This window comes from Beta vulgaris, chromosome 1, assembly GCF_026745355.1.
Source record: "Beta vulgaris subsp. vulgaris cultivar EL10 chromosome 1, EL10.2, whole genome shotgun sequence".
Classification (NCBI taxonomy): Eukaryota; Viridiplantae; Streptophyta; class Magnoliopsida; order Caryophyllales; family Amaranthaceae; genus Beta; species Beta vulgaris.
The window spans coordinates 11,566,160-11,590,844 of record NC_079202.1 but is presented as its reverse complement, the minus strand read 5'-3'; the positions used below and the strand labels follow the sequence as shown (position 1 = coordinate 11,590,844).

Sequence of the window (24,685 nt, the reverse complement as noted above, 5' to 3'; positions counted from 1 at the left end):
AGTGATATTGATTCGTATTTTCGTAACTAATCTTAAAAAAAAAAAAACACTCAAAAAAATAATAGAGAGTAACAATAACATAGGAGAAACTAAAATTTCATAATTTATCCATCATAATTGTAAAAAATTCATAATTATTTATATATCTAACCTTCAAATGACGAAATGATGAAAATACATGATCTTCTATAAGGTCATCTTCATCGACCTCCTTCAACCGTCAGAGGAGAGAGAAATGGAGGAGTTGGCTGCTGAGTGTGTCGACAACTCAACCTTCTTCAATGGAGGAGTTGAATTCTCTCTTAGAAGAGAGAGTGGAGCATTGAAACGACTGAGTTTAGGAGAGAGACAAGGAAACGGTTGAGTACTAGGGTTTTAGTGATGAGTTAGTCTTTTAATAGTGCGTGAGTTAGTCTTAGGTTGTGGGCTTTGGGCTTATGACTTTTAATGTTTAAACTAACCCATGTTGAAATAATCTTGTATGTATATATTTCAGTTTTCCAAAATGAAAACCGAACCAAACCGTAAAACCGAAAAATAATTACTAATTCGGTTTGGTTTGGTTTGGTTTGTTTTCGGTTTTTAACCAAATAACTTACACCCCTAACTGTCATTATGGCTCACTATTCTAGTGAGACCCATCCCTCAACCTCTTCAAGCATCCCACCCTTGGCTTAAAACCGTGACTATTCACCTCCCCCCCCCCCAACCAGGGCCCCCAAATGCTCCTCTCGCAAACATTTCAAGTCCAACTCCCCCTAATGTAACTGTGCAAGCCCCCCAATAGATGAAGAGGAGTTAGCCAACCTGAGAGCCTCTTGATTGTTTAGGAAGGTTTTGGGTGACCCTATCCCTACCTCTGCGGTTACCTTTCGTTAAGGAGAGATTGGTGTTTATTCATGGGGAATTCTTCCTGCACTATCTCGCTAATGGTTTTTTTTTTTTATCAAATTCTCCAATTCTATTGAGAAAGATGATGTGTGGGACAAAAGAACTTGGTTTATCCAAGGTCTAAACTTTGTTCTCCCCCATTGGAGGCCACTTTTCAAACCTTTTTTCAATAACATCTCTCACGTTGATCAATGGGTAAAAATTTTCTTTCTTCCAAACGAATTTTGGTCTTGGACTAGACTTGCAATCCTAACCCACAAAATTGGTCATTTTCATTAAGCTCGACTATTCACTCACTAGGGAAAAAAAAAAGAAGGGCTGCGGAGGAAGGGCTGCACTTTTTCTAAAAGCGCAGCCCTACACAACAGAAGGGCTGCGCTTTTTTATAAAAGCGCAGCCCTTCACTTAGTAGGGTTGCGCTTTTCTTCAAAAGCGCAACCCTTCTTACTTCAGAAGGGTTGCGCTTTTTCTAAAAGCGCAGCCCTACTAAGTGAAGGGCTGCGCTTTTATAAAAGGCGCAGCCCTTCTGACTAAGTAGGGTTACCCTTTTGAAGAAAAGCGCAGCCCTTCTGACTAAGTAGGGTTGCGCTTTTGAAGAAAAGCGCAGCCCTTCTTAAAAAAATTTGAAAAATTCAAGTTCGCCGGCTTCAAATATTAAGCGGGATTCGTCAAATATATTATCCCTCATTCTCTCTCCTCTCTCACGTCCCTCATTATTCCTTTCCTCCTTCTCTCTCATCCTCTCTTCTCTCTCATCCTCTCTTCTCTCTCATCCTCTCTTCTCTCTCAAAAACTCCCATAAACATTTGCGACAAAAATCCTGAAATGATTTGCACTAAACATGCCGACGGAGTCCGATTGCCTATTGTGATACCTTTTCGAAAGCGAAACAGGCCAACGAGTCAAACTCACCGCTATGTAGGGATGTTTAGGCTTTTTAAGCCATCCGAGGTCGTTTAAGCCTCCAAATAGGCATTTTAAGTTTTTCCGAATTTTTTTCCCTTAATAATGTATTAGGGTTTTGTTTTATGCATTTAAACATTATTAGGTTAATGTTTGGAGGTAGTTATTGTATTTTCATATCTATGATGTTCTTGTATACTTCTCTTTGTTTATTTTGATTAATGTTCTTGTATACTTCTCTTTGTTTTGATTAATGTTCTTGTATACTTCTCTTTGTTTATTAATTAATGTTCTTGTATACTTCTCTTTGTTTTGATTAATGTTCTTGTATTTTCATCTTTGTTTTGGTTAATGTTCTTGTATTTCCAGATCTATAATTTCTTCTCTTCTGTATATAGTTTTTGTTCCTTTTTTTCATTTTCGTTTCATTCTTTTTTTTATTTTGGGTTTAGTATTTTCGTTTCGTTTCTCTTCTCTTCTGTTTAATTTCAGAAAATGTGAGATTATGAGTAAAAAAATGTCAAAAAAAAAAAATTTTTTTTTGGTAGGAAGGGTTGCGCTAGTTAGGAAAAAGCGCAGCCCTTTCTAGCTTAGCGCTTTTTCCTAACTAGCGCAGCCCTTCTAGCTTAAGGGTTGCGCTTTTCTAGCGCATCCCTACTGAAAAAGTGAAGGGCTGCTACTAAAAGGGCTGCTGTCAAAAAGCGCAGCCCTACAGGCCTTTTTCAGCGCAACCCTTCTTCATTTTTCCACTAGTGACTCATCAACAAAATGACGACAAAGCTCAGTTCGCGCGTGTGTGCCTGAGTATCAACATTACTAGGCATGTTCCTCGCTCAATTACTATGGCGTTGGAGGAGGAAGCTTTGGAATTAAAAGGGCTGCGCTTTTTACCTAAAAACGCAGCCCTTCTACAAGTGAAGGGCTGTGTTTTTAGGTAAAAAGCGCACCCCTTTTAAGCATGAAGGGCTGCGTTTTTTACCCATAAAAAAATAAAAAAAAAAAAATTTTTTGACATGTAACAATCTTCATATGAGACATACACGTTATAATTCAAGACAACCCGAATGGATATTAAATCAAAAGGATTTGAAGATAAATTAATTAAATTTACTTTATACAAGTTCATCATTTACAAGATGACAAAACTATATTGTATGCTTGTTATTATACATTTTTCGTATATATGCTTCTGTGACTCTTGCTCCTACATCAATGGAGTGCTTCCATGCCAGTCCCGACCTTGGTGCTGTATATATTAATCAGTACAAATGAGTTGCAGCAAATCACATCGTAATTTAATGAAAATTAAGTCAAATTTGAGTTGAAAAAACTTGAATTAAAGAAGATTTAAAAAATTAATTTCGTAAACAATGTTGATCTAATCTAATGTGCATTTCGAAAACTAACACAAAGTCGAACCAATTAATATTTAAAGGTTTATGAACGCAAACCAAAATGTTCGACGAAATGCTTTGAAGAGAAACAAGATCAAACAGAAAAATCCTCGAACAAATCAAGATGAACATAAAATTTGAGGGTAAATCGTACCAACTCTAGCGTAAGTTCCTGGAGGAACGGCGATACTTAAATCAGTAGGATCAACGCTTTACCTCTGGCAGGAACTTTGGCATCAATTGCACTGCAAATTCATTCCCACAACAAAATTTCAAACGGTAAATTTAAAGAGTTTTAGAGAGAGATAAAAAAACCTGGAGAGATCGTAACTTAGGTAAAACCACCGCAACTTGCAATCTAGTGGTACATGAGCCATTAATGAGATGTTGTAGCAACAGTAGCAACAATAGTAATCAGGAGTGGAGAGAGAAGAGAGGCGTGAGGATGAGAGGAGAGAGAAGAGAGGTGTGAGGATGAGAGGAGAGAGAGAAGAGAGGCGTGAGGATGAGAGGAGAGAGAAAGAGAGGCCAATCTCAAATAACAAAACCCTAAACCCTTATAATCTCTTTTAAAATTAAAGTTATTTTTTAAAAAAAAAGCTTATAAAGGGCTGCGCTTTTTCTACAAGCGCATCCCTACTTAGTCAGAAGGGATGCGCTTTTTTTTACAAGCGCAACCAGCCAACCCTTCACTTAGTAGGGTTGTGCTTGTAAAAAAAGCGCAGCCCTTCTGAATGTAAGAAGGGCTGCGTTTTTTTACAAGCACAACCTTTTCTCAAAAGGGCTGCACTTTTCTTCAAAAATGCAGCCTTCTGTTATGTAGGGCTACGCTCTTTTAAAAAATGCAGCCCTACAATAAAGAAGGGCTGCGTTTTGAAGAAAGCGCAGCCCTTTCGGCGCAACCCTTCCTTTTTTTTCCCCTAGTGTCGCCAGCTTTTACATCAAAGATACATTATTCCAACCGATACTTGTAGTTTCTGCAACTCAAATCCTGAGTCCATTGACCACCTTTTCCGAACCTGCCCCAAAATTACAGTTTTTTGGAATCTTCAACAAGTTCAAGAATGGCTCCAATGTCCCTTGGCCAATGAACCTTTGTTATTGTTTCTCCATAACTCTAACCGTAACAAGAAATTTGTTACCAAACTTATTTTCATCCTATGAAGTATTTGGAAAGAACGAAATGACGTCATTTTCAACCACCACCAGCTTAACCTACTTTAAATTTTTCACAAAGCTCATTTCTTTGCCAGTGAGTGGCACTTAAGAACATCTATAGATTATTGCCACAGCTCTGGTTCCCATTTTTCCACCATTTCCTCTTCCCACCAATCTACCACTCATCCTACTCTCATCCTTGCCTCCTGGGACCACCACAACATTCCTTCAAACTCAATTTTGATGGCTCCATCCGCGATAACTCGTCAGCAACATGAATTATTATCATGGTCTATCTCGGCAAACCCATCCAAGCAACTGCTTTCAATATAGGCAACACCAAGTGCATATTGCGGAAGCCACAACTCCACTGGGGTGTCCAAATAGCACGTCAGCTTAACATCCATCACTTGCATATTGAAGAGGTCGTGATAACCTCCTAATCATCAACGCAATCAAAGGTACATGGTCTCCACCCTTGTAAATTGCTAATCATCAACGCAATCAAAGGTACATGGTCTCCACCCTGGCAAATTGCTCATATAATTCAAGACACTCAAAATCTCCTCAAAGACTTCTCCTCATGGACTATGAATTACATATATCGGAAGCAAATAAGGCAGCAGATTGGATCGCTAATGTTGGCCACCTAGTTCAGTGTACTTTTCAAATTGATATTTCGAATTCTTGTAATAGTTCAGCTCTACACTCTATCCTTGTAAATGATGAGTTAGGTGTTCCCCTCGTGCGGATGGTGTCCTAATCTCCTTCTCTTTTTCTTACCCTAAAAGAATTAGAATTTCTTTGTTGGTATTGGGCAGACTCAGAATTAAAAGAGGGGTGCATTTGGCCGCATATAAAATTACAAATATATTGATGTGATTAATATAGGGACTACATCGTAAAAGTGTTTTTGCTAGAGAGGAAGCGCCAAATTGTCGTAATTATAAACCATTGTCAATTCCTTACAAACTACATGACATTTATGATTCCATATATTTTTTATTTGGGGTCAGAAAATTTCCTCACAAACTATACTGAACAACAATCTTATCTGCAGAATTTCAATCACCTATTTTTATTTACACCACTTTTAACTCAAAATTTTCCCTATTTCTCTAAAGTCGAGCTACTTATAAAACAGAGTATCTACTGTTATCTTTCTTTCATTTTTGACATTTTCCGGCACTTTAACCGGAAAATAATGTGGCCTGTGTTGAAAAAAACGAATCACTTCTACCCTTCTCCACTTTCTACCCATGAAGAAGTTGTTAACCAACCTAAGATCTTCTTAGATACACTCAAATCTCTCCATTCTATGCTGGGAACCAGATTTATGTAGGCCATGCCATTTATACTATTCCAAATTCCTGTGCTTAACTATGTAGCATGGAAACAGTTGAGGTGTCGAAAATGGAAACGCCTCCAAAATAAGAAAATCTCATTTTTAGAGGTTTTCGTGCTTCATAGATTTTTAATGTGTTATATGTCCCCTTTGTTTTTTTGTTTTTGACACAAATTTTTTTGTTTGCTCTTATTCCAACTTATGAAATTCATTTGTCAAATTTTCACTGCATGACAGACTGACAGTATTTTTTTGTGTGTTATTTACCAAAAGGGTACCAGTGATTGGAAGGAAGGAGCTAAATTTGCATGTTTTATATGTGGAAGTTACAAATAGGGGTGGTTATGTCAAGGTTGATAATAATATATTTTGACCTCCCCTCTCCCTTTTTTTAACCAAGATTATATTTTTGATGTTTAAGAGACTTTTTTTTTTTTTTTGCGTAATTACAGGTTGTTTCAGAGAAAAGATGGAGAGAAATAAGCTCAATTTTCAACTTTTCTTCCACCACCACAAGTGCTTCTTTTGTACTGAAAAAGCATTACCTTAGTCTCCTCTACCAGTATGAGCAGGTTTACTTCTTTAAGTTACAAGGCCCTGTTCTTGCACCTCCTCTAGCAGGTAAATCAAAAAGGATTATTTAAAACTTGTTCGATTGTTCTCACTCCTCACCTTACTTATACAGTATGCTTCAAAATATAATAGATTTCCACCCTTAGAGTGTACTGGAAAACTAGTGTTCCTTCAAAAAACGAAAAGGCTTTTTCATAGTGTTCTCTTGTATTTTTTGAGGTTCTACCATGTATTTCTGTATTCCTGAGTTTTTTAAAGTTTCAAAGCCTTAAACTTTAACAAGTGTACCTTAGCTTGTTGGTAACTTGACGTTAGTAATTTTGTTAGTTATGTAACAACAGTAGTTATACTATTATTAGTTAATGTAATTGCAATAAAAATTAGGATCCCTTTAGTTGAATTTGATGTCTTCATCATTTGAAGCAACGAATCATCCAAATGTAAAACTTGAAGGGAATATTAGAGTATTATGTTAGATTGGCAACATGCAATCAATTAATTTCAACTAATATTATTTTTGGTCGAAAATTTTCCTACTGATTGTTAATCCTACGTTCATTGCATTCATATAAGGTGGTTATTGTTTTCAACAATGGTGTTGCAGCACTAAACCAACATTGAGTAACTACGAGGATATTATGGAGATACAATTAGGGCATGTTCTCTTCGGCATAAAACAGCTGAATTGAACTGTACTGAATTGAATTGGATTGAATTGAATTGAATTGAATTGAATTGAACTGAATTGAATTGAATTGAACTGAAGTGAATTAAATTAAATGTAATAAATATATAAATAATATTTAAACAATAACAATATGAATATATAATTATTATTATTATAATGATTAGTAATAATATTGAATAATAATAATAATTGTATTTTGGATATTTTTGAATGATATAATATTAATAATCATAAATTAGTAATAATGATAATTAATGACAATAATGATAATTAATAATTATTATTTTTATTATTTGTATTAATATATTAATACTTGATGATTATTATATAATAACGATAATATCTAAGAAGTAAATTAATATTACTATTTTAATAATTATATTTAATAATATAATAATATTTAGTAATAAAAATAATGATTGGGTCGGACCGAGCAAAATTGCATCATAAACCGTTTTGACGCGATTTGATTGGTTTATGGCTAAAAAACGTGGGTTTGTTTGTGTTTTTGACCTAAACCATGTTCCTCCTAATAATAATAGTAATAATAATGAGTAAAGCTATAATAAACAAAATAATATATAGAAATAATAATAATAATAATAATAATAATAATAATAATAATAATAATAATACTTAATAATAATGATATAAAAATAAATAGTAATAATAAGAGACTTTATAAAATAAATTAGACCAACATAATAATAATATTTAACAAAATCGTTATAAAAAAATGGAGCTGAGCCGAGCTGAACTGAACTTAACTGAACTAAACTGAGCTGAGCTGAGCTAAACTGAACAAAGTTGAACAAAGCTGAACTAAACTGAACTGAACTGAAAATAAACTGTGGAGAACATACCGTTAAAATTCTGGGATACTCCTGACAACTTTTTAAGAATTGAAGTATAGCTTAGATATGAAAAATCAGAGCTTGTCTTGGCAACCAACCGTTTGAGTCTCTTAGGGGACTCAAACGGGGGTAATTTGGTCATTTTAAGCCTTGGAAATTTCACGCGCGTGTTGTTTGGTACCAATGCTAGGTTAGATTGGTACCATTGTCCGAAAATTTTGATACCAAAGTAAGGTTGCTTGGTACCAATCCTGATAACAATGTGATACCAATATCAGGTTATAATGGTACCATTGGTGTAACTCTTTGAGTGTTTGAGTCTTTTTTGGACTCAAACAGTTGGTTACCAAGGCTTTCTCGAAAAAACACACGGAGTTACACTTACACCATAACGAAAACAACCTTTTTTTTGTGTAACTAGGAGCTACAATTAGAGCCTAGAGGTGATTTTCTAAATAAAGGCTCTACTTGGAATTTAATGCACTTAAGTTAGACTCTCTCTTCAACTTTATAAAATACTCCCACATTACAGAAATTTAGCACTTCTGAAAATATTGCAAAATATTCTTTGGATTTGTAAGTTTCAGTCCTTTCTTGTAGGTCCATGCCCCGTTGGTCCTGATGTTGGTGGGACAGATATGGATGATCATGAGAAATATGAACCTAAAAGAGTTCAAGATTCAGTTAATAAAGGTAAATTTGTATTGTATTATTTTCCTATAAGTTTGTTACATAGTGTTATAATATTTCCTTTGTGACTAAACAATGTAACAATTTGACTTTTATATTTACAAGCATATATTTTAATCACTAGTATATATAATAATTTATTAGTTAAAATATAAAAAAAAAATTAATATTTTAATATTATACATTAACATTGACCCAACAACACTTTACATGATACCGTTCTCTTCCCTTATTAGTAAAATTTAGTATGTTGACAATCAATATTTTTAATAATTACGGTTTTTTCACCAAGTACCCTCCGAGTTTTAAAAACATTCACCAGGGACCTTCCATGTTTTCAAAATTCACAAGGTGTCCCCGAGTTTTGTCTTAATACATCAAAATGTTCTAATGACTAACGACGGTTAACTTTGTTAGTCATTAATCCAATTAAATCCTAAATTACCCTACCTAAACCCTAATTAACCTAACTAAAACCCTGATTCCTAACCCTTAACCCTAACCTTGATCCTAACCCTAATCCCACCATCACCTAACCTCCTACACCTCCCCCACCCAGCAGCACCACAACCCCACGCCTCTGGCAACCCCCCGCCAACGCCACCCAATCCCCAACCCCGGAACCTAAATCCTCTCCCACACACCCTCCATCTCTCACCCAACCCCTACAAACTGGTAAGCTGCATCCCCACCCCCCGCAACCCAGATCCTCTCCCTCACACCCTCCACCTCTCACCCCCACCCCTACAAATTGCTAAGTGGTGGCCTGGCAACCCAGATCATCTCGCCCACACCTGGAATTCAAGGCATGCGTCGACCACAATTAGAGATCGTCGAAAATGGCAGGGGGTGGTGAGGCTTTCAGATTCGAGGCAAGCGGTTGCAAGGGGGTGTGTGGGGTGGGTTGCGCTGACGGGGGATGCATAGGTTGGCGGGGGTGTATGGGGTCGAGGGCTGTGAGGAGTTAGGGATACGAGGGTTAGAGGCGCTATGGTGGGGGAGGGGGCAGTTGTGGGGGAATGGGGGGCTGCTTGGATGGGGGAAGGGTTGCAGGGGTGGTGGAGGGTGGAGGAGAGGTTGTTAGTGTTAGTGTAACACCCCCAAATTTCTCCACTTTAAAAACTTATACTTTCGTAAAATACTTGGAGAAATTTAAGGGTATTACGACCAAATATAAATATATTTTAGCAATACTATAACTTAATACACAAAATATGCAGCGGAAACTTCTAACTTTATTTATAAAAAAATAAATTTATTATCCAAAAACCACAATACTAATACAAAAAGTCTAAAGACTACTAAAATAGTGATCTAGTTCTAATGATCCCAAAAGGTTCCTCCCATGCATCATGAATCATCAATAGACCTGCAAACTACTCCCCGTAAGGAAAGTAGGGCAAAGCCAAAACAAATAGGAAATACGAGTCAGTTGAAATACTGAGTACAATTACGTGCAAGACTTGTAAACTTGTAAATATATAATTCACATACTTTCATAAACATGCTTTATTTCACAATTCTAGTGATAACAAAAGATAAGATCAATCCATTATTAAAATTCACGTTAACACCAAAGAATATATCTCCTTTAATAATTCCATTAAAAGTGGAAAATAATAATATAAGAACTTAACTTAAACCCCTTTCCTTGATCCGCAGATCCTAAGTGTGCACACCCCCCAAGCTAGTATACCTTTATGAATCAAAGACATTGGAGTAACCTTAATGCCAACTAGTGGACTTGGAAGAACCCTTCTTGAACAAAGCCAAGGGGTAATTGTAATAAGAATACGTAGGGGTAAACCTTTCCTTTAATTCAAATAAAAATTATGATAAAAAACTTAATTATAGGGAATTAAAAAAGATAATTTAAACTTTTAAAACTAAATCTGCTAATATTGTTGAGTTATTCAAAGCCACTGATTTGCAAAAGTGGATTCATTCATAAAAAAAAATGGATTATACATGCAAACTGATTTTTTTTTTTTATTTACTTTTCTAGAACAAACAAAATAATATTTGATAGCTTTACTCAAATACAAGCTTTAATTTTATCTAGCCTAAATGATAAGAAGGTTTGATTAAACCAATTGCATATACCAATTCATATAATTTATACTAAAACACATAACTAAGTATACATAATAATTAAGATCAAGCCACGTAAACGTACCTTGATAATTCACGAAACAAGAAAATCAACTAGTAAGGGAATGTTCACGAACGAAATCCTCCTATTAATTATAAACTAGTTCTAATCAAAACGATGAACAATATATGAACTCTAAAAAAAAATTATGCTAACTAACTAATTATAGACATGATTCATGCTCAAACAATTAAAACATGTTTTTATAAAACTCAAAAAGATCAAAAACTAGGAATTAAAACAACTTTAAAAAAATGAGTACTTACAAAACCTCCCCTAAAACTCCTCGGTGAAAACTAAAACTACTCAAAGAGACCACTCACTTTAGGGAAAACTTTATAAGGAACTCTCAATATTTTTTTGGTGAAGAGAAAGTGAAGGATTAGAGGGGTATTTATAGTGTAAACTAGGGTAGAAAAGAGGTAAAACTTTCCTAAATTATTAAAATTAGGGCAAAAGAATTTAAAAAAAAAATAAAACTTTGCAACGTTACAAAGCTGCCGTGCAGCAGCTGTGTAATGCAGCAAAAAATTTTGTTTCATTTTTTTTTTTTATAAATAACTCTTCCCTTTATTTGTAAAAATTCTTTCCTAAAATCAATTTTGTTTGATTTTAAAGAGATTGTTAAATCTTCCCAAATCAATTAAAATCCCATACTTTCTAACTCAATATAAATCTCATAAAAATCTGATTTTATAAGATTTAACAAAATATTTTAAATATTTAAAGTTTTCGGTTTTATTTAAAAGAATCGATTTTTCAACAACACTTATAAAAAATCCAAAATTACATACTAAATGTATAATCTAATTTTATTACCCAAAAATGAATTTTGGATTTTATAAAATTATTTATCAAATATTTGTTTAAATAACTAATTAAATAAATAAGATAATGACAAGAGCAGCTATTGTTAAAAAAATTACTAAAATAACCTTTAAAATTCAAACTATATTTCCCTCCAAATGATTCCCTCCAATGTGATTTTAAAATAGTAAAAAATGAGTTTTGAAGATAAAATTTAAAATTATTTTAAATAATCTCAATAAATGCCTAAAAATACGGGGTATTACAAATAGGGTTAGGGGTTTATTAAGGGGACAAAATAGAAAATTAGGGTTAATGATTAATGCCGGTTAACGTCGTTAGTCATTAAGGGATTTTGAGTATATTTCCATAAAACTGAGTGATATCTTGTGAATTTTGAAAACATGGACGGTACCTGGTAAATTTTTTGAAAACTCGAGGGTACTTGGTGAAAAAATCATAATTATAGTTAAAATCATAAAAAAGTTGAGATTTTAAAATTATACTCTATATTTTAAATAACAATATTTTACATCATAATATTTGCTTTTTGCTTATTAGTAAACAAGAGTGATCCTAATTGATCTATCAATATTCCAAAACTCAATGTCTTCGGCCCTATTTGGCAAATAGAGTTTAGAGTTTTTTTTGGTGAAAAAGGATAAAGCATTAAAAAATTAAGTAATAGAGTCATACATCTCATAAAAGCTATCCATACTAGGATCCCTAATACATTCCGCTAAATAAGTGTTCATACAATAGCTAGGTGGAGAGGGAAAAATCTTAGCTATCCTATTACATATCACTAAGTCATTAGTGTTACTACATAGCTTGGCCATCATATCCGCTATCTTATTATACTCCCTGCTGCAGTGGAGAATCTTGAGACTTTCAAACTTCGTGCCTAACTCCCTACATTTACATAGAACATTAGCATATAGGTTAGTGTGCTTTACTTCTTGGTCAAGAAGTTGAGTGGCCATTTTGCAATCCGAAAACAACACCAATTTCTTAAAGCCATGGTCTAGGGCTATTGACAAGCCTTCACGGATTCCCTTTTGTTCCGCTAGGAGCGCGTCTCTCGCAAAGGTAGTTTTTGTGAAGCCTAAAATCAATCTCCCTACATTGTTGCAAATAACTCCCCCCACCTTAGAAGGTTTTAGATGGCTTTGGAAAGCAGCGTCTACATTAAGCATGGCCCATGAATGTGGCATTTGGTCCATTAGGTTTTGGACTTGGTTTACATTTTTGTTGACTGGGAAGATTTGCTTGTAAAAAATCCTTTACATTTTGCCATGCATGTACAACCACTGCCTCAGCGGTCAAGGGATTCTTAGAAGGATCAAAACACTATGGTTTTGGCTCTTCCGAATTTCAAAACACATGAAAGGGAACATGATGGGCCAGGCTACTTGACGAAATCCCAAGTTTTCATTCAGGTTGGATTTTATCCAATGAGGTATATCAGTGTTCCTATGAGGGTTACCAGAAGCAACGAGATCCCAAATCTCAAGAGAACGTGGGCATGATCGAAGAATATGGTGAGAGTTTTCAATACCTTGATTACACATAGTGCATTGAGCTGAGATAGTGATGTGGCAATTGCTAAGGAGTTTGCCATGGGGTAGCCGGTCTTGGCATACCAACCAGAAGAAGAATTGAATTTTTGGGGTTGTTTGGATTTTCCAAACCCAATCAATGGCCGGAGTGTTAGGGCAGGACAGTTAGGTTTTATAGGCGGAGGAAAGAGAGAACCCTTGTTATGATAGAAAGAGGGGGACAAGGGAATCTAGTTGTGCCTGCTCCTTTGGGACATCTAGATCATAGATTCTGCTGATGATAGTGTCAGGGAGACTTATGAATAACATCTATAAGTTCCATTCACCATTTATGCTTACATCTTTCACTTTCAACTCACTTTCGTGATTGTTTAGTGGTCCCTCACAAAATGTTCTGATGGGTTCTAATCCTAGCCAATCAACCTGCCAAAATTTAATGTTTTTCTCCGTTCCCTGGGAACCATTGACTTTTTTCAGCGAACAACGACCATCCTTTCCCTAAGCTCTGCCATATTGGCGACCCTTTCCAGAAGGAAGTGACATAATGTTTATAGACATACTTGGAGGTGATACACTTTTGTGCTAGATTTTCAGGGCCTTGGGACAACTTTCATCCTAATTTAGCCATGTAAGCTTTGTTCATTAGAGTTTGATTGCGAATACCTAAGCCTCCATGTGCTTTTGGTGTGAAAGTTTTCTCTTTTCCGACTAGGTGGATTTTGTTCTCTTTATCCTAGTCCCCCCACAAAAAATTATTGCACTCTCTATCTAAGTCTTGGAGGGTCGCTACAGGGAGTAATGTACCTTACATGTAATATGCTGGGATTGTAGCAAGCGTAGAGGAAATCAGGCATAATCTACCCCCCTAGAGAGGTACTTTATTTTCCAGTTTACAAGTTTCTTTTTAACTTTATCGACCACAAACTGGACTTGGTTTCACGACGGCCTTTTATGGGATAAAGAGAGTCCTTAGTAAGTTCATGGGTCCTCATTCTCCTCAATGTTCCAGGTTTGTTGAAATATGTTTATGTGATCGATTGAGGTGTTAGGTGAAAAGATGAGGCGACTCTTGCTTTCATTAATTTTTTGCCCCAAAATAAGGTAGATTTCTTTCAAGTTTTTCCTAACTTCAAAGGTCGTTGCCTCATCCACCCTCCCAAAAATCAACAGGTCATCTGCAATTATTAAGTGAGACATGTGAATTTTATCTTTTCCTACCCAAAATGGGGTCCATTTCTTCTCCAATGTTGCTTGATTAATCATTTGAGAGAGGGCCTCGAGACAAATATTTGAAAAGATATGGTGACATAAGGTCGCCTTATTTGAGCCCTCGAGAGTGATCAAAAGCTTTAGTTTTTTGACCATTGATTAGGATAGAGGAGGAGGATTGAGACACGCAACTCATAATCAGGTCAATGGAAGCATCACTAAGGTCCAGATTCTGGAGACAAGTCCTAACAAAGCTCCATTCAATTCTATCATAGGCCTTTTCTAGGTCGATTTTCAAAACAAACAACCCATTTTCCCTTTTTTCTTATTCATTCAGTGTAGAATTTCTGAAGCTACCACAATGTTCACATCCGGACCCCTCCCCTTTATAAAGCTATTTTGATTCAGTGAAATCCAATAAGGAATCAAAGTTTCAGGCGGTTGACTATTACTTTAGTAGCGAGTTTATAGAGTGTGTTATAGAGACTAATGGGTCTTTGGTGTTTCACGGTTTCCGGCGGATGTTGTTTAGGAATCAAACATATAACAGCTTGGCACATCTCCTTAGGAACCTTCCTTTGACTAAACCAAGACCTAACATTCTAACACACATCCTCCCCCACAATATCACACATTTTTTGGAAAAATATGGGGTGATAACCATCGGGCCCAGGGGCTTTAATGGGTTCATTTGCTTGATGGCCTTTTTATTTCCTCATTTGACGGTGAGTAGGCTATGTCAATCAAATTTTGACTCATATTTAGGTCCAGTTACATTCCATTTGATTGGAGGAGTTTGAGGTATGGAAGAAGTCTGAAATGTGCTTCCTTATTTGATACGGCTCCTGAATATCTACGCCTACTTCATTTCTAATGGATAAGATTTGACTCGTGCTCCTTTTAATCATTACACTTCTATGAAAAAAGCTAGTGTTCCTTTCCCCATCCTTAATTCTATCCATTTTATTTTTTACGGCCCATAAAGCTTCTTCTTGCATTAAAATGTTTACTATTTCAGAGCGCAACTCTATTTCCAAGTTGTGAAGGAATTGTGAGTGAGGTTTTGTTTGGAACGCTTTTTGGGTTACCTTAAGCCTCGATAAAGCCCTTCGTTTCCTTTTATAGACGTTGCCAAAATTATTTAAGTTCCAAGCAGTGAGAACATGCTGCATTTCCTATAGGTTCGGACCGATTTCCCCTCCACCCATAGGCCAAGTGTTTCCGATGTTTTCCTTAAACACATTGTCTAACAACAACATAGGTTCGAATCGAAAAGATTCGTTCCTTAGTCTCGGGATAGGATTATCAAGGTGGATTAGTTGGGGGCAGTGATCGGACGTTACACGAGGTAAGTTCTAGAGGTTCGAGTTTGGGATAAAGGTCATCCATTCCGGGTTTACCCATCCCCTATCAAGTCTTTTGAAAATTGGATTTGTTTTCCTCATATTAGACCATGTAAACTTTTGACCTTGGTACCCATATCTAACAAATTACATAAATTCATATTTGATGCATATAAATTAGCACGATTTTTCTTAATCTGTTGGCCACCAAATTTCTCATCTTGGCTAATAATTTCATTAAAATCGCCAATAGCTAGCCATGGATAAGTAATAGACTCCGACATTTTACATAAATCCTGCCATAAAAGTTTTCTACTAACATATTTGGGACTTGCATAAATTGCGGACAAAACAAAAGAGTTAGTTGAATGACTCACCTCGACCACTCCATGCACCCCTTGAGAATTTCCTCCCACTACATGGAACTTGAGATTAGTAGCATTCCAAAGGAGGACAACGCCCCTCGCGAATCCCCTCGGTTCTACTATATGCCAGAAATCAAAGCCTACGATTTCTATAGTGGTAGTAGTGGCTTGGCGGCACAGACGGGTCTCCACAAGGATCACCATATATGGGTTCTGTTGTTTTAGCAGCATACGGAGGTTTTGTTTGAAAGAAGGCCTCCCTAACCGTCGGACATTCCAAAATAATATTGTCATATTATTCGGTAGAAGGGGTTGCTTAAGAAACTTGGCTAACAGCACCTCGTTGCCAGGTGTCCATGGTAGTATGTCCTTTCCCGTTTCCACGTCGATGATTTGCCTCATATGGGGTTGAAGACACACCTCGGCCTCGCGCGGGAACCTTAACCATTTTGCCTCGACCAGCTCACTATCACTCCTACCTACCTTATGGGTCTGCGTGCTCAGGCTAAGAGTAGCGCATCGGTGTTGCTCATGGCTTGGAGCCTCGCTGGTGTGTTTGTCATTATTATCATTGTTCGTGTTGGGGGAAGAATCGGGTTAGGATCGAGCCACTGTCCCATATTTTGGAAAAGATCCCTCTCGTCTTTTTCTACTCCTCCCTCTTTATTTAGTAGCCACCTCAAAAACAGGAGCAATGGCTTTGGGAGATGACAAGCATCTTGAATTTGAGGGACATGCATGGGTGCAATGTCCGAGTTCACATACAGGAAGATGTTGTTGAAAATCCCCGGACGCGGATACGGGTTCAGGACGAGGGCTTTGACTTCATTCCACGTTAAGTTCATGAACACTCCCTCCTTTCCATCTGGAACCAGGTAATCTGCGTACCCCAGGTTGAATTTTGCCATCACCGGACGAACTAGGCAGTTGAAGTGCACTAGGTGATCGTACCTGGTGGCTAGGATTTTTGGTGGAGTTGGGGTTGATGGGGGGGATGATGGGGGTGATAGTGGAGGTGGTGATGATAGGTATAACTCTAGAGGGAGTTCCATTTTCAGATGGGGAAGTAAAACTTTCGCTATTTTCTTTTTGATAGGTGATGTTTGAAATGTGGGAACATGTTTCATTTTCCTTGGCATAAGTCTTACCCCAAAATTATTGATGGGATTTGGTGGGGTTTGTAGGTGTTGTAGCCCTGCCACTTTTCAGCTTAAGGTGGCTTCACAATATTCTTTCTGAGTAGATGGAAATCCTTCCAAATGCCCCAATCCTTGTAAAGAATTAAAAGAAGGAAAAATTCACATCAATAATCCCAACTATGGACACTCTTCCAATATTAATCCCAACTAAGGATTATTCCAGTATAATCCAAACTATAGGGTCCATCTTTCCGAAACAATCCTAACTGACCAGTGACTTACTAAGCAGGCAAACTTTGTAATTTTTCTTAATTAATCTAATGTTCTACCACACACCACCTAACCACCATTGCACACCACCACACCCACCGTTAACCACCATCGCACACCACCACACCCACTGTTAACCACCATCCTATGACCACAACCGCCACCACTTACACAACTAACGCAAAAAATCTACCCCACTACTAGAACCACCATTATAAAATTACAACCACAATGACCCAAACCCACCAGAAAAACCCAGAAAAATTACGCTGACAACTACAACCACAACCCACCCAAAACACCATACCCGTTTAAAATCCGTGCATTTATATCGCACACTTGAGCACTAACAACATGTCGTTTTTGGTCGACGTCGGTTAATTATTCGATATGAGGGAGTGAAGCCGTCGCAAACGAGGGAGGATATTAAGGGGGGGTATTCATACCATAAGTCAAGGTGGTTGGCGAAGACATTGACGATGGTGGTGGTGTCAAGGTTTTGTAATTTTAAGGGAGGGGATGATGAGGTTGGGGAGTAAAGGTGGGGGTGAGTTGGCGAAGTAGACTTTGGAGGTGGGCTTGAGGGGTGGACGGGGGAAGATAGTGATGTGTTGGAGATGTGCACCGCATGAAGGTGTTGGGGACAACGAGGCGGTGAGGATAGTGAGGGAGGTGCGGTGGTTGACGTGTGGTTGTTGATTTTGGTGGAGGGGTGGTGCCGGTGGGTGGTGAGTAGGAGGGAGGGTAGGTGGCATGTGGGTTTTTCATGGTCATAGGAAAGAGAGAGAGAGATGGTGGCTGCTAGGTGTGAAGGCAAAGAGAGAGAATGACGTGAAGAAAGACAAAGAAAAAAAAAAGTGAATTAGATTGTGCCACATAAGCAAGTTAACCTATTAAACAGGTTATAACAGGTAAAGGATCAATTCGGGAAGATAACTGATATAGTTAGGATTATACTGGAATAATCCTTAGTTGGGATTAATATTGAAAGAGTGCCCATAGTTGAGATTATTGATGTGAATTTTTCCTTAAAAGAATTGGTTAATGTGCATTTGCTTTTCTCCATGTCGAGAGAACTAGAACTTTCTCTCTCTTGTTTTTCTTTTTCAAGATTTCCCGCAGCTCTTTTTTTTGGCCCCTCTAAGTCTACTGGGTCAGTACATTTTTTGGGAGTCCAACGGGTGTTTGTGCGTCGTTGGCCCACCCCCAAAGTCTTTCCCATCTCTGTCCTATTGACTTTCTCCCATTTATTACCATGGCTGACCATGTCTTCTTTAGCCTTCTGACCACCGAGTATTATTTGATCAGGAATATTTGTTGACTGCCCACAATTCTTAGTTTGATGTCCGAATTTATTGCATGAACCACAAAACCAAGGCCCTTCACAAAAAATGAGGGGTTGGAATGTTCCTCCAATCCACGCTCCTTCCGGCAGAGGCTTCTCTTTTTCCATCAACACACATACTGCTGCATATCTTTTTCTCTCTCCGGTTAGCGAATGTTAGTCAATCTTCAGTGTTTTCCCCAGTGTGTTTCCTACTCTCTCAAGGATTGACTTGTTAAACAACTCAATGGGGAGTTCCGGCATTGCCACCCACCTTCGGTATTCGGTTATCTTCGCCGATGATGGTCGAAATCCGACCTTCCACCTTTGGACCCAAATGTGGCTTCCAAACTGTGTCCAGGGTCCTCCTGTAAGAATCTCTGACCTCATGGTTTGGTTTGGGCATTGTATATTGTAGAACCCCTTTTTCAAGCTTATCATCTCCAAGTTATCCTTCCATGACCACGACTTTTGGAGTTCTTTCTTTGGGAAATCCTTTGAGAAAGATTGTCCCAGAATTTTAACTATTATTGCCGCCTCCCATGGTTGCGCAATATTTTTGTATTCTTCTTCATAAATGGGTATGAAAATTTCCACCCCTTCCTTAAGATTTGCACATGACGTTGCAAAAGGCAGGCTTACTGGGGGTAGACTAGTGGTTTCTAACATGGATATCTCCATACTTTCAAAGGGCTTAAAAGTTATGGCCTCTCTAAAAGTCTTTAACAAAAAAGGAATGGGTTGAGAAGAAGGGGGTTTTGGTTAGGATACAGGGGTTGAGAGTTGTTTGTAGCAGGTGTTTTGGGGTTGGGTTGAGGTGAAGGTTGAGTTTGCGGCAGATTCCTGGCATCTTCAGTGGAAACGGGGGTCTTTGCAGACGGGATTGGACGGTTGTTCTCACTTTGTGTCGTGAGGGCATTTTGGGTTAGAGAGAGAGAGAGTCTCCCCTCTTTCTAGACATTTGAGACATTTCTATTATATTAGTCGTGGATCGTTCTGTTAGAGTTTAAAGTTTGTTTTTAGAGTTCTAACGTTTTGATCTGCATATTTGATTGCTGATTTGAAAGCTTGTTTTAATAAATGTGATTGGTAACAATTAACTAATTGCTAAAAAGCTTATTGTCATTTGTCTGTGTGAAATGATATTTATAGACATTTAATACATTCATATGTGTAGTATTATTATTAGAGGCAAAAAATTCATTGAACATATTCTTACCTGATCTTCTAAAGAAAAAAGCTCTATTAGGAGCTTCTTCATTTTGAGAGTTTTCATTCCGAAATTCTCTCTAAAAGTCTCTTTTATTAAACAAACTTTTAGAGTTTATGATTAGTTAAAACTCTAAAAGCGGTCCGAAACTCTTTTTTTCCTCCAAAATTTTAATTGCCAAACACTCTCATGATAGTTTTTGGTGCTTTATTAAGATATGAAAGTAACTATGAATTGTATGAAATTATGAACCAATAGAGAAAAAGCCACTCTTTCACAATAGGTGGTTAAAAAACAAAAGGTACAACACAGTTCTATACAACTACATTAGTGACGACAAGTTCATAACTCTGCAGATTCTGATCCCTTGAGCATTTCAGCGGTAGGAACAATTCATGGAAAATTCGACTGTGGTTATTTAGTCTCTATTAAAATCGGACAAGATCTTCTTAGTGGTGTAATATACCATCCTGTAGACGAGCCAAGTACTTCCTCTTTCCTTGATGAAGAAGATCTTAGCATGGCTCTCGTCCCTTACGATCCGAGCACACCTCGGAGATCATCGGCAAAAAGAAGGCAGCGTAAGAGGAAGCGTTGGGGGCGAGATCCAAGCCACCCGAAACCCAACAGGAGTGGCTACAATTTCTTCTTCGCAGAGAAACATGCATTACTTAAGTCTCTTCATCCTAATACTCGAGAAAGGGAGTTCACTAAGATGATTGGAGAATTGTGGAACAATCTTAGCTTTGATGAGAAAATGGTATGTCTTATTATATATATGCATGGTTTACCTATTGCTATAACCTTGTTTGATAATCTTATGAATTGCTAAACTTGATTTCATGTTCTATTTTTGTGTAGGTATATCAGAATATTGGGTTAAGAGATAAAGAAAGGTATAGGAAAGAATTACAGGAATACAATGCGAAGTTAGCAACAATAAGAGGCAACATGAACAATTTATAATTTGCAATATCCTAATATTGATGATTTTCTCCTCCCTAACTGCAACAAATAGTTAATATTACTAGCAATATTTCAATATCCTGATATTTGATGATTTCATTCTCCTTGACTGCAACAAATAGTTAATTTTACTCGCGATATTTATTTGTTGCATCTAGGAAAACACTACGTTGTGGCTCTTGTATGTAGGTTCATTGATAACCATTTTTTCCTCTATAAAACTTGATCAAAATTAATCGAAAAACTTAATGACTATATATGTTTACATCATCAAATTCTTCTATTAGAAGCCAATTTTATTCACAATACTCTTACTTTCTCGAATTTAAGATTAAACTTCATTAGCTTGTGAATAAAACAAGAAAACTTTACTGGACTTGTCTAGATTTAATGCCGGCACGTGTGACTCCCCCCAGAATGGTCGGAAAAAACTTTTTTCTACCCAGTGGGTTAACAACCCACTACTAATAGAAATAAGTAAATAATAGGATCCAACTCAACAATTCTAATAGTTTTTTTAATGCTCTATGCCTAGTGGGTTAACTACCCACTGGGTAGATGTACCATTGCCCAGAATGGTCTATATATTCATCAATTCCAGGTTTTGCGGCAACATCTTCACCTTTCTTATTTTTTCTAAAGGGAAATCTTCAATTTTCGTAAAAGCCTGGTTACCATTAGTTCCCCATCTTCCTGTACATTTCTAACAATATATATCGTTGAATGAGTTCGATCTTTTATTCTAAGGATTGCGAGTTTTATTACTAAGATTAGGATAATGATTGATGAATTAAATAAATTCAATTCACTCCAAGTTCATGTGATGGTTTTAGGAGTCATCAGACTTCAAAGAGGCTTTCCATTTTGATTTAGTGCAAGTTTTAACTTCCACAAATTTCAAGTTTCGGCTTGATGAGGAAAAACTTAAGACATTCTTTATGCAAGGTACGTAGTCACAAAAGCAAGTGACTTCCTTTTCAGTTCAATATGTAGAATTTCTGAAAGATGTCTCAATTCAAAGGCATGGGATCTATCGTCTTGTAAACATATGATTCTACAAAAATGAGATGTGGGTAATCGATCTTTAGAGATCGGCTTTGCTTAGAAACTCAATCACACTATAACAACTCTTTTTTAGCAAGAAACACATGTCAGTCCCAGTAGAAATCACCTAAGAGGAGTTCCTATTGTGAATTCCATAATATCATCTACACAAAACTTTGGGCTAGTAAAGTAACAAGATGGTTAACAACTTGATGGTTTTACTTTATATAGGGGTAAGAGCTAGTAAAGCTCAGTTCAGTTTTAGTTTATTTTCTACTCGTCGTTAGGATGTACTATTGATAGTTTGCATTGTAATTCAAGTTTGAGTTAGTGTAAATTCCATTGATGTCAAAGAAAAAAATTCACATGCAAATAAAATTGTAAGTTTAAAATTTGTTACGAGGCTTTTTTTTGCTTTTGCATTTTTTTGTTGGGAACATATATAAAAAAAGAATTACTATATAAGCAAATGATAGATATAAAAAAGTATATATGGATGAAAACTGGTTCCCATATCAATAAAATGGGTCACTATGTTTAGAAAAAATAGACATAGAAAGTAGAGTAATTATAGGCTAGATACGGTGACTCTATGAAGAAAAACGGGGGTCATTACGTCGGAAGATAGTAGAAACAAAAAATGAGTAATTGTAGGTTGATTAGGATGACTATATGAGAAGATAAAGTTACTATAGTAAAAAGGATATCTTTCATCATGATAACCGAAGGTAAGAATTGTTGACTATTATAAAAATAAGGTCACGATGTTATAGCATTAATAAAAGAAGAGTAATCATATGTTTTTTTTTACATAATTAGGGTTTCATTGATAATAGAAAGCTATACGACACTTACATATATTTCCTAATTAAGAAATCAAAAAATTTCAACACAAATACATAACACCTTAGAACTAATTACATCGCAGATTCAATCAACAATAGCCTTAACAATTATTTCTAAGCAATACAATACGTGAGTTAGCATTCGACTTAAGATCTACGGATGTATAGTCAATTGGGTGAAAATACTTATGTGGTCCTCTAGAAACTTACACTGATTGTGAAACCCTAGATCTGCATTCCTCGTCAAACAAATAAAAGAGATTAATCTTCTAAGCGAACTACAATTACCAACAAATTTTAATCTTCCATAAGAAAAGAGAGAAAATTCATACTCCAAACTCTCACTAAATGAGAGAATAACCCCAAAAATTAGGAAGAGAACTCTCACAAAAAGAGAAGAAGGAGGATTATTTAAAACTAAACAATTGAAAATTGGAGAATTAAAAAAGGTATTGGGGCTTACCACCATCAAAGAGATGATAATGGTAGCCTTTTGCGACTGGAAAATAAATTAAGGCTTTTTTGGTGTTTTCAAAGAGAGAGAAAGAGAGAGGGATAGGTGCTAACAGAGTAACTATATATTGGATTGAGTAGCTAGATGAAAAAAAGGGTCACTATAATGATAGATTATGATAGAAGAATAAACATTGCATCATATTTAACTTTTAAATTTCACTAAAAATTACCAATAATAATTTAATAATAAACACAAATCAAACTATACCAAAAATGCAATTCATGCAAATTTCCATATTTCAAATGATCAACAATTAGCACAATTATCGTCATGATAATTGTCACAATCGACAACCCTGAAAAATTAAAATCCCTATTTAGCGAAAATCTAGATCGATGATTTCATCGAGGTAATCAGAAAAAAATACTAAAAATGGTGCATTAATAGATGATACCACTGTAGTTTATTAGCTAATGAGTATGAGAGAAAATAAGGAGAGAGAGTGATGAGATGAGAGAGATTGGAAGACAACAAAGGTGAGGAGAAAGACAAGGTAGCAGAGAAAGACAAGGTAGCAGAGAAAATATTCTTTTTTGGGTAGGATTTTTGTTTGGCTTCAATGGCACATGTGAGCTTAAGTTCCACATACTAATATTAGTGTAGACCAAGTCCACAAAAATGAATAAAATTTATGATAAATTAGCTTAAAGTTGTGCAAAGCTCGAAAACAATATTTTTAAGAGTTCGGGGGATTCCTTAAGGACCCACAATATGCATATGCGTAACGAAGTTGTGAAAGTAATCACCTCCACTAGGCTTCCCACCAGGGACAGACCTTTTCATGGGACAGGACTAGGCCTGGCCCCTAAAAAGTTTGTGGTAAAAAATTCATTCAGCCTGCTATTTTATTAGCCCAACAAAAACAAAGCCTAAAATAGTACGAGTGTACAACTTATATGTAGTAAAGGATCTATAACCGTGAAAGGGAAAAGGAAAACGGGGTAGGGGACTGGGGGACCCACGTGTTGGGAAATAGCCTCAAATGATGTTGACGTTTTTCTCCTTTGTAACCCATGTGACCTTTTTTTTAAGAGCTTTGTTTCATATTTTACTTATTACTATTGTGTTTTTATTTTTATTTCTATCTCATTTCTCTTATACATGTATTACTTTATGATATTTAAAGTTTTAAACTTTTGATATTCCTATTTTATTTTTTCGCAAAGTTGAAAATTATCTAAAATTTAAAATTAATATCATAAATCTTTAACGAATATTGCATAATATCAATTTGATAACTCATACAAAAGATTGACAATAGTAGGCAATTCGTAGATCACTCAAACAAAAGCATAGATCTTTGTCCCAACACTTGTTAGTTATCAGACATAAAAATTAATTTATAGCTTATTTATTTTGATAACACGTTTATTTATTTATTTGGACTTGAAAATAATATTCGATGTTTATAAGTTCTATACTTTCATATATAATATAAG

General features: G+C 36.2%; 1 protein-coding gene across 2 annotated transcripts; it reads left to right on the top strand.

Moving 5' to 3' along the window:
• Nucleotides 1-5,345: 5,345 nt before the first annotated feature.
• LOC104905596 (high mobility group B protein 9) lies at nucleotides 5,346-20,939 on the top strand. Of its 2 annotated transcripts, none has more exons than XM_048646263.2 (6): nucleotides 5,346-5,684; nucleotides 5,965-6,043; nucleotides 6,144-6,312; nucleotides 8,407-8,499; nucleotides 20,255-20,634; nucleotides 20,736-20,939. In XM_048646263.2, the coding sequence occupies exons 1-6, from the start codon at nucleotides 5,551-5,553 to the stop codon at nucleotides 20,838-20,840; spliced, it is 960 nt and encodes a 319-aa protein (XP_048502220.1). In that variant the 5' UTR covers nucleotides 5,346-5,550; the 3' UTR covers nucleotides 20,841-20,939. The 2 variants fall into 2 exon arrangements, with proteins under 2 accessions (XP_048502220.1, XP_010692487.1); XM_010694185.4 differs by having other exon boundaries at nucleotides 5,347-5,684; nucleotides 20,231-20,634.
• The last annotated feature ends 3,746 nt before the right edge of the window (nucleotides 20,940-24,685 follow it).

Bases quoted from the DNA above. Each gene is read 5' to 3' on its own strand.
- LOC104905596 (XM_010694185.4), top strand. From the start codon at position 5,551: ATGTGGCCTGTGTTGAAAAAAACGAATCACTTCTACCCTTCTCCACTT. The intron at 8,500-20,230 runs GTAAATTTGTAT...ATAACTCTGCAG, and splicing joins TCAAGATTCAGTTAATAAAG to ATTCTGATCCCTTGAGCATT. The intron at 20,635-20,735 runs GTATGTCTTATT...ATTTTTGTGTAG, and splicing joins TTAGCTTTGATGAGAAAATG to GTATATCAGAATATTGGGTT.